This window comes from Centruroides vittatus, unplaced genomic scaffold (genome assembly GCF_030686945.1).
Source record: "Centruroides vittatus isolate TY-2023 unplaced genomic scaffold, ASM3068694v2 contig_986, whole genome shotgun sequence".
NCBI lineage: Eukaryota > Metazoa > Arthropoda > Arachnida > Scorpiones > Buthidae > Centruroides > Centruroides vittatus.
Genome location: NW_027122655.1, coordinates 2,000,394 through 2,014,777, shown reverse-complemented (window position 1 = coordinate 2,014,777; position 14,384 = coordinate 2,000,394). Strand labels below are relative to the sequence as shown.

Sequence of the window (14,384 nt, the reverse complement as noted above, 5' to 3'; positions counted from 1 at the left end):
ATAACACGTATATAAGGAGCATTGACACTATCAAATTTTCGTGATTAAGGATTGAAGAAGTGGGGGGAGAGAGGAAATCATGTCTCGTATCTCGAGTGGGATCGGACTTATGGGAAAATTTTACTTATTACTAGTGTTTGAAATATCTATAAAAATAAATTTTTACAATCATTTCAAGCATGTATAGTTAATCAGAGTCATCTCCCCTAATATTTCCACATCTGGTCTCTAGTTTCATCTATCTAACTCCGTTCTCGACATTAAGGAGTGACAGACAGCAAACAGACGGACAGAGGACAGTGGAATTTATAAGTTTACGACTTAATTATATTTCACTAGTGTTTTATTTTAATATATGCAATGAATTAAATATCAATTTTAATTCAAGTAAAAAGTTTAATTATAACAAATTTTATTTTCATTGAATGCATACAAAGTGTAAATATAGCATAAACTAAACGAAAACGAGGAAAAATATTAGTATTATTAATTTTAAATTGAAAATAAATGCACGATTATTAATATATATCAAATACAAATACAAACAACATGTTTACTTTTAACTAACAAATCGACCGATGAGAATAAGAGAAGTTCGAGTTAAAGTATGCAGTACTATTTTCTGTAAGGTGAAAACTTTGAAAAGAAGAGGGTAATAGCAGCCATTGCAGTCGTTGATGTCAATGTACACAGTACCTTCGAATCTTCTCTTTAGAATAGAGCATTTTCACAGCTAAATGAAGATTTTTGGTTTAATTATTGTAACTTTTGTTCCTGATAACTTAAGGAATTTTTTAATTGTTTGATGTTTTTACCTGCGAGTGTATAGATAAAAACTGTTCGTCACAGTCACGTGTGGTGGTATCTTCCTTTTTCTTTGCGAAACTACAAGATGGATCAAAAGAACGCATTAATAGTTCGGATGAAAGTCCTCGTGTTCTCTTATCCAACTATTACTTTTTCTTTTATTCCAAACTACATCGCGTTTAGAGCATAATAAAAAACCAATAACTAATTTGCTTGACAAAAGAACTCAATTGTTTGACTTGCATATTGTGATATAAAGTTTCTAATGAAAAACAAAAATTATCCTCTAATTTTGATGAACTTAGACGTTTATATTACATTCTTATTCTTAGTAAATTATAAAATACTTTGAATTTGTTACACGAGATCATTTACATGTATTTTCAGAAGAAATATGAGGGAAGAATGAAGCAAACGAAACACGAAGATATCCGCTGCCTAAAGCGGATATGGTTACAAAAAAGGAGAAACGCCTGAAATTTTATCATCTACATCTGTTAAGGTGTGGATGATAAAATCTCTAGAAAAAAGAGTAAGAAGATTTAAGGAGCGCATGAAAAATGAAAGAACAGAAAAAAAAAGAATAAAGTGAAGGAAATGTTAAATGTTTGAGTCAAGTAATAAACACTGATTTTGTAGGTCGTGTAGATAAAGGAAAAATGTCTGTCCGGACAGTGTGAGTGACTTCGATGAAGACTGATGAATACTCCTCACAACTGTACAGTTGTGAGAAGTATTCATCAGTTTTTATCAAAGTACATTGCATTTTTTAGGGCTACATTGCAGTTTTATTGTATGATTATGCATACGCGAGTGAGCGAGAATATGAACGAAAAGAGATGACGAAGTTTCTCATTTTCGTTAAGTGCAGTACGACCAGACCAGTGCGAGCGAACGCAGAAAATGGCGTGGAGATGATGATGCGACATTTTCGCATCGAACTCGTCACAGAGAAGCGTGAATTATTAACTGTCTGAAAGTAAAATCAAAATGGCTCGACTACGACGCTGACTACTAGCAAAGAATAGCTTTTGCTCTTAGGATTACTTCATAACGAAGGCATAAAAATAAAACGTAAATACGATGTTCCTTCTTTGGGACTTGTTTCAAGAACATTCAACATCCATTTTTATCTGTATTATAAAATTTCAGATTAATAAAGTTCTTTCAGCAACTATGAACATTTTTTTTCCTTAGATGCATACTCTTACCCCATCTCTACTTAATTGGGTAACTGATTCACACAATTACCTGTTTCATTAGTCAAACAGCAAATATACTAATTGTGTTTTACCAGTTACCGTCTCGTTACACTTTGTTTATAATCATATTAGAATGTTATTGTATTATATTTCAAAACTACACAAATTGATCTGTAGCATAATTAATACTCTTACATTGAGTTATAGTAGAACTTGGACATTTAAAAAGAGCGTTCGAAAAAAAAAACCAGAAAATTAGTTGAATAGAAAAGTTCTCGTATCCCTCTGTCTAAACATTTGGTATGCGAACAGTTAAAATAAATGCAGATAAATATTTAATAAAATACATCGACTTTATTTTTTTAAAGACCAAATTCTCATTTGTATTAGCAATGTCAAGAATAAATTAAGTATTTAACTCAGATATTCGATAAATAGTTAATTTATTCTTCGCATTGAAGGTCATTAAACTTGTCTGGGATAAAATCTATTTCTTCTAAGAATTAGTGCAAGATAAATTACTGCGAGTTTAGAATTCAAAACTATATTTAACTGAAATTATGATTTTAAAAAGCGATAAATTTACTTGAATAAATGTAAAAGCGAATTATAACATATTTTTTTACATAACTTAAAGACAGCTTTAAGGTATAATTTAGAAAAAATATGCAATGTTTTATACGTTTTATATCAAGATATATCAATAGATGACGACACGAGAAACGAAGCCGAATCATTATTATTAAAAATGAAATGTTTCAAATTCATATGTTATTTTGATACATGGAACAAAATCTTTTCGAAAATTAATGCCATAAGTAATTTGATGCAACAACCGGTTGTAATTATGTCTACAATAATGAAAAATTATTTAAAGGATTGTAGAACCGGTGAGTAATTGAAAAATATGTTAGGGGAAGCAACCGAAATTGCAAATACGGTGGATCATGATCCAATTGTTCGTGGTATGCCAATGCTCGAAAAACAAACATTTATTCTCGTACAAAAGTGAAGATGAAGTTACTAAATTGCCCAGAACAAAATTTCAGTCAATTTGTATTTACTTATAAATAATCTAAATAATATATAATAAATATAATATAGATATTTACATAATTTCCTCATAAAATACTTGAAATTCTGATCTTCCTTGATAATATTTTACTGGTTTCTACACAACGGTATAAATATCTCGTACTTTAAATAAAGTTCAATATTAAGGAAGATGAAAGTTTTTGTCACATTCATTATTATCAACTTTGTTATTTTATCGACTCTTTGTCTCGCGTCTGACTCTCTTAAAAGGCCAGAACTTTTCAATAGAAGTCGTTGTAGTAAGTTTTCATTTGAATTAAATAAACATTTTAAACTGATTTATTCGAATATCGTTCTAATTATAATTTTTCATGTCATTGGATTATTTTGTATTGGTTAATTTCTAAACGTTCGTAGATGAAGGTGATCGAAGTCGAACGAGTTTCCTGGGGTGTCTGAAGGAAAGGCGGAATTTGATCCTTAAGTGTTTTTATAAACCTATTATTTTGTTCAGATTATTTCCAATAATTACACTTTTGAAAATTTCTACTTTAGGCAAGCGAATTATTCAGAAACTGAGTTCATTTACTGAAAGTGTTGAAGAGGAGGAAAAAACAAGAAGAAAAAAAATTATGAAAACAGCAGCGTCAAATACATAACAGAGATATTATTCCAACGGGTTGTTTCTTGCGCCATAAACAATTCCTTTTTAAATTAAAGTCGAGTCGATGTTGCCTGGTCTAATGAAATTTTACTAGATCTGCTGAATTTGTATTTAATCAGGCGATTCGGCGAAAACGTTAGGAAAAAGCCACTATTTTAGTAATTTTAAAACATATGATTGTACAAAACTGTAACATAAAATTAAACTGTTTTATTTTAAAATTTAATGTGAGACAGTATAATAATTAATAATTATACGAGATGAGACAGTACAATATAGCAATGAAGTGGAAAAGGTTTGATACTTCAGTAACACCACGACCTAAATTCTGTGCATCATATATAACTTAATTATTTGAACTCTAATTCGATTCGAAATACAAAAACACTAGATATTAATTTTATTACCGTTACGTAGAATAATAAATACATACAGTAAATGACGTAAAAGTTTGTTTTCATTTACTATATTTAGCATGATAGCTTGGGTGCTAGGGCATTCATGCCATTAAACTTCAATGCATAAAGGTGGAGGAGATGGAGAAATAGAAGGAAGTCGTATCGTATTTAATGGTTATATTTGTTATTACCTTTTAAATTTTTTTGTTTTTATAAAACTCATACCTAGCCTCAAAATAAAGTTTATTGCCACTTTATAATAATTAATTAAAACATTATTAGTAACAAAATCTCGTAATAAATGGCGTCACACACAATTTTCTTTATTGCGATGAACAATATAAGAGTTATTTTTTAACTTTGAAAACAACCGAGTAAGTAACGGAACTCCTTGCTGGATTCTTATTTTTGTTTTATTGAGTTCAGATTTATGGCACGATTTTGTTCAAAGTGTTTAACAGAATCATAAAATCCTCCACACACATACATACATACATACAGTACATACATATTTTTGGTATCCGTTTTTTAGTTTTTTGGAACAGGTAATAAAAAATGTTGAAATTCTAAAAGCGGGGAGGGTCAAATCTAACACGTTTACGATATTATGTTATAACAGGCGAGAAATAAAAGCTACTTTAAACTCGAAGTCAAATTAAAGCTTTCAAGTTTTATTTTGTTTAACTTTATCAGTTCAATTATTTATATTATTATTCGTATGAAGTATTATAAATATCTAAATTGCATGTCGTAAAACGATAAGATAGGTCAACGAATTTTTCCTGTTAATTATTCTATTAACGAATTTTTCTATCGGAAAATTTGCCTATCAAGATAAATCAATGTTTACTTTCTCTGATCAGCAGATTAAATAATTTGAGTAGAAAAATATCTGATTTAATTAAATTAGCACACCCGAAACTTAGTGGGCATGTGATGATAACGTATTTTAATAAAGTTTCAGGTGGTGGTTTTACCCCATCATTTTTCCCATTCCGAAACATACCAAAATGTGAAATTTAATGACTAATGTTAATTGGAAATAATACAGTGTATTTACACTGTAGTGATGTATTTGGTAGGGGGAAGACCACTAACATTTTTAAAAGCTTTTTTTTAATTATTATTAAAGGCTCGACTTCTGTACTGGTGTGAGCAAATAATTCACATTCAACCTTTTAAAAACCAGTAATAAAAATTTGAAAACAAACGTTTTCGACCGTTAACTCGGTCTTCATCAGGTTCTAACTATTGAGATTCAAAACTGTTCCAGAACGTATTCAAATTTTCGAATAGAACCGTTGCGCATTCGTGTTACGTGTTGGCATGCGTAATACGTGTGGCGCAAAACACAACGAAATTACAATCCATATACAAACGAATTAAATGGAGCTATGGGGAACATCACCTTCGTAACAAAACTTCCAAGCTTGAGAAATGTTACACGCATCTTTAGAATTGATGCAGGTTGTGTGCAGTCCAGCCTTGTATATTTCCAGACTTTCCAGGGATCGCAGATGGTCCAATCGGTGGGATATTTTAATCAATTCCGCGTTTTGCAGATCAGCACTTATGCCCGGGGTCGAGGCATAAGCAGAGAGGGTAGTGGTGCCTCTGTTGCGGTCGATATCATATTTATGCTCGCGTAGACGCTTGTCGAGCGACCGTTTCGTTGAACCGATGTATACAAGCTCTCTTTGGAATCTGCTATCCCATAATGGAACAGAGTATACCCCCGGTGCCATTCTTTTATCTACGATGTCCTTGGAATTGCGCATGAGGTCATATATAGTGTTACGTCTCTTGTAAGCGATCTTTTTGTTGGTGTATGCGGCAATTTCCCTGTAAATGGAGTCTAGGTGTTTATTATATTCAACTACTACAAGTGCTTGAGTGGTATTGGAGTCGTTAGTGCGTGTGTTGGTGTTGTCAGTACGATGCAAATGTGCAGACGCAAGGTTATGAACTAATGTACGGCTATAGCCGTGTCTTGTGGCTATGATCTGGATGCGCTCTAATTCAGATATGGTGTCCTCGATTCTGGAGTGGTGCGTGAAGGCTCTTTTCGTAAGGGCACGGAAGGCAGCTACCTTGTAAGAGAAGGGGTCCTCCGAAACGGCAGGGATGAATAATGGAGTGTAGCATGGTTTGTAATGGACTTTAGTGGATATTGTGTTGCCATCTATTTGCATATGGATGTCTAAGAAGTTTGCATTTGTGTTGCTTATTTGGTCAAGCTTGATGTGGAGTCCATATGGGTTGTTGTTCATTGCATCGATGAATCTATTTATATTGGGCTTAGTTTTCCATAAGATAAAGATATCATCGACGTACCTCCTATAAATATGTATATCTGAATTAAAGAGGGGTATGATTCTTTGTTCCAGTTTTCTAATGACCAACTCGCATAAATCGCCCGACAGCGGGCTGCCCATCGGAACACCACGTTTCTGCAGATATGTTTTGTCGTCGAAACGGAAAAAGGAAGTGTTGCACAGAATGTCGGCTAGTTCCAGGACTAGTTTACGGTGCGCTCCGTGCGATGTTAGTAAGAGATCTCTAATCGCGCAAAAGCACGGTTGGATTTTTATCGACGGGTACAATGAAACGAAATCGAGAACAGTGATGTATGCACGGTCCGTTACGTTGAGGGGTCTCAATACGTCTAATAATTCTTGTGGGTTCCTGACTGTCCATGGATAATTGTTTAAGTCGTGAATTATGCGCTTGTGCACCGCCGCATCCAGCTCTCTAGTGGGGGATCTTGCCTTGTCAAGGACAGGTCTTAAGGATGGCGTATCTTTGTGCGTTTTAGCGAACGCGAATAGCCTGGGGGTATCAGGGGAAGGTACCACTGCTCTGCTAAGGTTCAGCTCTCTGGCTAAACAAGTTTGTGTAAATCTTTTCACACGTGCTTGTAGCTTGTTGACAAATCCATCATCGATGCGTTCACATTCTGTGTCGTTGATGTATGTTTGCATCATGGAAGTGTATGTTTCTTTCTTCAATAACACGAGAGCCTTGCTTTTGTCCGCCTTGAGGACGATTATGTTATGGTCTTCCAACCATTTTTTGGATTTGGTGACCTGCTTGCCGATACAAAATGCCGCATACACCAACAAAAAGATCGCTTACAAGAGACGTAACACTATATATGACCTCATGCGCAATTCCAAGGACATCGTAGATAAAAGAATGGCACCGGGGGTATACTCTGTTCCATTATGGGATAGCAGATTCCAAAGAGAGCTTGTATACATCGGTTCAACGAAACGGTCGCTCGACAAGCGTCTACGCGAGCATAAATATGATATCGACCGCAACAGAGGCACCACTACCCTCTCTGCTTATGCCTCGACCCCGGGCATAAGTGCTGATCTGCAAAACGCGGAATTGATTAAAATATCCACCGATTGGACCATCTGCGATCCCTGGAAAGTCTGGAAATATACAAGGCTGGACTGCACACAACCTGCATCAATTCTAAAGATGCGTGTAACATTTCTCAAGCTTGGAAGTTTTGTTACGAAGGTGATGTTCCCCATAGCTCCATTTAATTCGTTTGTATATGGATTGTAATTTCGTTGTGTTTTGCGCCACACGTATTACGCATGCCAACACGTAACACGAATGCGCAACGGTTCTATTCGAAAATTTGAATACGTTCTGGAACAGTTTTGAATCTCAATAGTTAGAACCTGATGAAGACCGAGTTAACGGTCGAAAACGTTTGTTTTCAAATTTTTATTACTGGTTTTTAAAAGGTTGAATGTGAATTATTAATTATTATTATTTTTAGATCTTTAATGATATAATGACCTTTGTAAATGACGCATAAAATGTTAGCAGCCTGCAGCATTCAAAATCCTAAATCGGTCACCATTATCGCCTGCTCTCATTAATAATCAGGAATATTCAAATCTGACAAATCATAAAGATGATATCGTTACAAACAGATTTATAATTGCGTTTAGGGGCTAATTATATCGGCAAAATAAATGCTTAAATTACTTTTGTTCAAATGTAAACTGTTTAATTTATTAAAATAAAATAATTTTTCGTATAATTGGAATTTTTGATTATATAACAAAAAAGACATGTGTTAGTTTTTCTTCTCTTGATTTATTTATGATTTCATATTATTGAATATGTTTTAATATCGCAGATAAGTTTAAAGGTATACTTTAAGAATAATTCTCACGTAGGCGTATTATAAATATAGCAGCACAAAGAAGGATAGGATAATAAAGAAGGAATGGGAGAATGAGGGGAGGAGAGTGAGCCTTCTTGACTAGCACTTTATATGATCTGTCCTGTTCAGTCATAAATATAAGTACTGTATCCAAAATCAGCCTCTATATCCTCGTGCCTTCCACATGCCAATGATAAATACAGCCCTGTTGGCTACGTTCGTACTTTTGCATACTAAGAAAGCATTTCTCCATGTAGAGAAATGCTTTCTTAGTGTGCAAAAGGCGGAAAGTGTCAAAAATAAAAAATATCAAAATATTTAACCCATATGTTTTTGAAACGATATTAATAGAATGGAGTTGAGCTTATTGAGAACTGCTTTAAGAGAATTAAAAACTTAAATAGAATCTTACACGAAGTAAATCATTTTGAATTTAAGCTGCCTTGTAAATTTATTTTTTTAATTTACGTAAAATAATATAAAATTTTACATATATTGATTTTATTCGCATTAATTAAGCAATTCTAGTTACTTTCCCGGCTGTTATAATATAACAGTCCAAAAATGTAAAAATCTTGGAGGGTCACTTTTTGCCCGATCGCCATGCTTTCCCTCTTTTATAATAGAGCCGGAAAAGTAAAAATTTTAATTGTCACTAGCCAGAATTCATTAAATATTCGTTTTGGTCGAAACTTGACTAGCCGCAGTGGCGGATTTAACGGCAGGATTTCCGGGCTCTCGCTCTGGACCTCGACTTCTGAAGGGCCATGTAAAACCCCAACTTTACACTTTTTTCTAATGACACCAAGTTTGGTTTCATTTGTGCAATTTTAATTACGTACAAGTTTACAATCGGCGGTAAAACCTGATAGCAAGGACGACGCCAGCCAATGGGTAAGGGGGGCAAGATGATGTAAATTGATAGAGGATATGAATTGTATGTAGGTAAAATAGAAACGATTCATAAAGTTTTAATCATTTACTATGTTCCGGAAAAGAAATATCTCAAATAAAACATTTTCTTTAACTTACAAGAAGCCTAAGAAGATTATTTTAATTAAAACTTAGCATTTAAATAACTTTTTCGAATTTCTAGGGGAGGGCAACTGCCCCTCTGCCCCTCCCCCTGGCGACGCCCTTGCCTGATAGTATACTTATATTCGCTTGTTTTCATCATTTCATTATCACAGGTCATTACCGCTCATCGGAGCAATAGAATCGTATTTGCTACTTTGTACTTACAAAGGTTATCCTGCAGTGCAGACTTACGATATACACAAATACGCAGGGATGTGAATTAGTTTATGGATATGTATTTGTTTCATTTACGGTTTTAAAAATAGTTTTCTGAGCGTATAAATAAATATTTAGGTAAGTTGAACATCCAAACCAAGTGATTGTTACTCGTGCAAAATGTTTCCTGACTCAACGTCTAAGTTGACTATAGGGTTTCAAAATTGAAAAAATATTGGAATAACTTTGTCCGAGCATGAAATATCAAGAAATCACGTCGCTTTAATGCGCACATTATACAAGCGCTACTCTACCTAAATCGCATCGATGTTCAAAAGTTGCAAATTACATTGCAAAAATAAAATTATTGAAGAGAGATTCTGCGAAGAATTGTATCTACAATAAAATTTCTCGCAATTTTGGGCATTGATTTTAGAGGCCGTAATGAGAGTTCAACATCTTGGAGAAAAGGGAACTATTTGACTAGTTTAGAGTATTTCAGCGAATATGACGATTTTTAAAAGTTGCATTTACAAAAGTATGGAAATCAAGGTAGGATATGTAAATTACTTATGGCATCAGACGAGTGATGAACTTTTGCAAATAATTGCCGATTTTCTTATGACACACATTGTGGAGGAAATAAAAAGCTCATAATATTATAGCATTATTTTACTTTCTATACCCGATGTTGGGCATCTGGATTAAGTTACTTTCCTTTTATTTCGGTTTTTTCCAATCTCTACTATAGTATTTGAGATATTAGTTTTAACAGTTTTAAACAGGTATCTATTTAAAACCTGGATAAATTAAATCGAAAATATAACTGTTTTCGATTTATCTACATCGTCATCTCTAATTTAATCGTTATTTTATTAATTTTTTTTATAAACAAAATATACTTTTTCTTTCTTTATACATGATATAAAATTTTAAAATGTAATTACGAATAAGATTTTTTCTACAGAGCAGTAGAAAAAAGTTACAAATACTCTATTTTTATAATAAAATATATATTTTTTATTATAAAAATAAATTGGCATAAATAATTACAGAGAAAAGAAAAAAGAGAAAAAAAGAAAATTAAAAATAATATAAGATTTATGTTTAATTAGAGTATTGGTTTTTAAATACTGTAGTAATTTATCAGCGCCATCTAAAATAGAGAAGTGGAATTAAAAGAAAGAAGTTTTACCGGAGTTATTCGGTCGATGACGAATTCTTATGAAATTTTCGAAAGACAGAAAGAAAACAGAATAATGCCTCGACAAAATAATTAACAGGTAAGTTTATATTAACAAAAATACAATTAAAGTTACTTGGATTTTTAAAAATGTCTTCTTATTGAGTATCATAAAAGAGTACAAGGTTATTTTGGTTTCTTTAGTTGTTGAAAATACGTAATGATTACAGGATTTATAGGAATGACTTAAACATATTTAGAAACAAATAGAACAGCAAAGCCATTTTGGGACGAGACTACGTCTCGGAAAGCGCGAGAAACGCATGCGCAAATTTCGCACTCGCGCGTGTTTGTAGAAACAGTCTCAGCATTTCGTATTTTCTTTTGACCCGGTTCTCGGTCCCCTGACTGCCTACAAGTCTGGTTTATTTTATGTGCGCATGATTCGGGCACCAAATACTCTATGTCAAATTGCAACTCCTGACGTGTACTCCTTCATACCTCTAAGATGTGCAGCCGTTGACAGCAGCGCGATTTTAGAGACGAGACATAGTCTCGTCAATAATAAGTCATAATAAACAGTGTGGATTAATTAATAATTAATTAGAACTACTACATATACTAAATTGTCATTCAATATCAGAAACTACTTGCTACAGTCCTATGTTTTGTTATTTCTATCAGACTTTGGGATTTAGAGGTTACTTTTAGGTAATTTGTATATAAATACATAAACACTGTGTCATAATCTGATTATCTGTGTTTTTTAGGCTCTGATTACTCTTTAATTTGATATTTACACTTGAATGTAGTTTTATGTTATAATCGTTTATATATTTTGAATTTTTTAAAGATATTATCTTTAGAGGAAAGATCACTGTAAATTACATTGTAATGAAATCCCACAAACATTTCACAAGTATGGTACTTTCACTTCTGATGTTAGTTATAATAAACTGATTTTTGTATAATAAATACTTTGTATATATAGGGGAGGGTGGGGATGAAAGGGACAAAATTCATATTTTTATTTTTCACCGAAAAAGTTTACTTCTAATCAGTTTTATTTTTAGTGCAAAAGATTCATTGGGCCTTTACTTTATTCTGACCATATTGTGAATTCATCCTATTATATTGGTAGTTGAACATGTTCATGCTTTTAAAGATCTCTCCAGGTGTCCCTTTCACTCCCACGTCTGGGTTGAAAGGGACTACCAGCGTTTTAATGTAAAACTTGGAATTAGTTATCTCAATGTTTTCAAATTTCGTTGTAACTGAAAAGTGATAGGCTAGAGACTAAAATTTTTAAAAATTACAGTTTTAATAATATGAATTATGTGACATCACATTTATTTTAAACAGTTAAAGACTATTAATATTTTTAAAACAATTAAAGAATATCAAATCTTTTCAAACAAAAAACAATAACTAAAGAATATCACAATCAGTAGGCTATCACATAATTAAACAGTCTTTCTTTGGTCAATAGAATGTTTTTCGCAATCTATCCCAGCCGATATGAGGTGAAATCGATGGGAAATGTAAACTGTTTGCTTGCTCTTGCCGTTCCTCCTGCTTGGGATGGATGGGGTAGCTTTAAAACTATATCTTCCGTGGTGACATCACTGATATCATCCTCCCCAGGAAATATAAACTTGAAACATCCTAATATTTTTCCGTAAACTTGACTTTCAAGTCTTCATCATTCAGTTTCTTCAAAACTTTTTCCACGAAGTAAACAACAGAAGTTTTTTTTTTTTTTTTTTTTTTGCAAATCTGACTAAAACGAAATCATTGGGCTGAACATGTTTGACACTGTTTTCGATATCAGATCCCTCACTGGATGTTGCATCAGATGTTGAGGAAGAGCTGCTTTGAGATCCTTCATCTTCACTTTCGGTTCCTTCTGGAATAGGTTGCAACAGCTGCTTTTTAGATTTTGTCCTCCTTTCTTTGGACTCGTTCTTTCGCTTCTTTGCCTCTTTTTCCTCGAATGCTTGCTGAATTTTATCTTTATCAGGAGTATCAGTAAAAATTCTTGTTGAGCCCCTTTTGTTAGATTTCGCTGTTTTCTGTGCAGACGCTTTTGGGAACGGTTTGACAAGCTGAGGGAAACGCTTGTTCCACTTGTAGACTCTTGAGGACAAACGGGAAGTGTCTTGGACAGAGAAGATGTAGTAGGTACATCAGAAGTGGAAGCGATGCCATTGGTGTTACGGCTGTGGGTGGATTTTCTGGATTAGGGCGATTAGTAACTTCAGATTGCAGGAAGTCGTCATCTGTGAAAACCACTATTGAACGGGTATATTCCACTTTTTGCAAAACCGGATAAAATGTTGTTTCATGTAAGAGATGCGTCAAAGGCCTCGCTAACAAGAGCAGGAACATCATGAATCGCCATAGGTTTGCCGGGATGATTGATCATCCAGTTGTTTGCAGCAACATTATTTTCAATGGTCCATAGACAACAACATCCAGTGGCTAGTGTGTGGAGGTAGAGTTAGCAGCACTATTCCGTTTTCTTTGACGAATTTTATCGATTCAATAAAAATGTGGCTGTCGTGATTGTCAAAAATTAGGAGTACTGTATGGCTATTGCTTGTAGATGACCAAGCGAAGTTTGAGAAATGCTGCAAACACTTTAGAAAATTTTCAGCTGTCATCCAGCCACTCTGATGGGCTAGTCCGAAACTTTGAGCAGGCGCTCCTGCCAGCATAAAATCCTTGAAATTAACTCTTGGGAATACAAATGCAGGGGGAAATGCATTTCTCATCGCATTTACGAAACAAAGAACAGTAACTAACTGCCCCCTTTCACCAGACGTCACTTGGGCTACTTGCTTTTCCCCTTTTCTAGAAATGATGTTTGGGGGTTTGTGAACAGTAGTGAAACCTGTTTCATCACAATTATATATTCTGTCTGGAGTGAATTCATATCTCTTTAATACATCTTCTAGATTCTTGAAAAAGTTTCCGACGTTTGTTTTATTGAAGCTTGTACTTCGAGCCAAACTTCTCGCTTCGGGTGTTCTTATAGACAAATTCTTATTCTTGGTCATAAAGCCTTGCAACCAATCTAAACCGGTTTGGTTATTAGTAAACCAGGTTTTAGGAATTGTATTTGATTGTACAAGTTTTGCATATTGAAAAGCCAATTCCCTAGTTTGCAGTGTCGTTAAACCGTGATTCATTGATGATGCTTGCATTAAATACGATGTTAATTCCGCCTCCTGCTCTGTAGTAAAAACTTCCCTGTTACCCACATGCGGTAAATACACCACATTGTCTTTTTTATATTTTGAAACGAGTCTAGCCAAATGTGATTTTGCAATTCCATGGGCACTGGCTGTAGCCCTGATTGATGCTTCTTTTTCGACAACTTCAATTATTGCCCCTTGAATCACTTCTGACGTCACACGTTCTTTCTGTTTCTTTTTCTTATACTGTCGAGGCATTTTTTTTCTATTAAAAAATTTTTCATTAGAACATGCCAAAAAAATGTCAAATATGGGGTTGAAAGGGACATGCCCCATTCATTCCCTATTTTACAGCCATTTTCAACCCCCAGGCCTCAAACAACAAAACTACAACTTAACCTTCTGACCGTGAAATATAATTTAAAACCGATTAAATAAACATATTCTAGAGGTTTCAAAGTAATAATCCCGAT

General features: G+C 33.8%; 2 protein-coding genes across 2 annotated transcripts; both read right to left on the bottom strand.

Annotated features, from left to right (window-relative positions):
* Positions 1–5,488: 5,488 nt before the first annotated feature.
* Positions 5,489–7,087, bottom strand: LOC136986021 (uncharacterized). The gene has a single exon (XM_067283472.1). It carries the CDS (start codon positions 7,085–7,087, stop codon positions 5,489–5,491), a length of 1,599 nt encoding a protein of 532 aa, XP_067139573.1.
* Positions 7,088–13,164: 6,077 nt separating this feature from the next.
* On the bottom strand, positions 13,165–14,184 carry LOC136986020 (uncharacterized). The gene has a single exon (XM_067283471.1). The coding sequence runs from the start codon at positions 14,167–14,169 to the stop codon at positions 13,165–13,167; it is 1,005 nt and encodes a 334-aa protein (XP_067139572.1). The 5' UTR covers positions 14,170–14,184.
* Between the last annotated feature and the right edge of the window lie 200 nt (positions 14,185–14,384).

Coding starts and splice junctions, on each gene's coding strand:
- LOC136986021 (XM_067283472.1), bottom strand. CDS start 7,087: ATGCAAACATACATCAACGACACAGAATGTGAACGCATCGATGATGGA.
- LOC136986020 (XM_067283471.1), bottom strand. CDS start 14,169: ATGCCTCGACAGTATAAGAAAAAGAAACAGAAAGAACGTGTGACGTCA.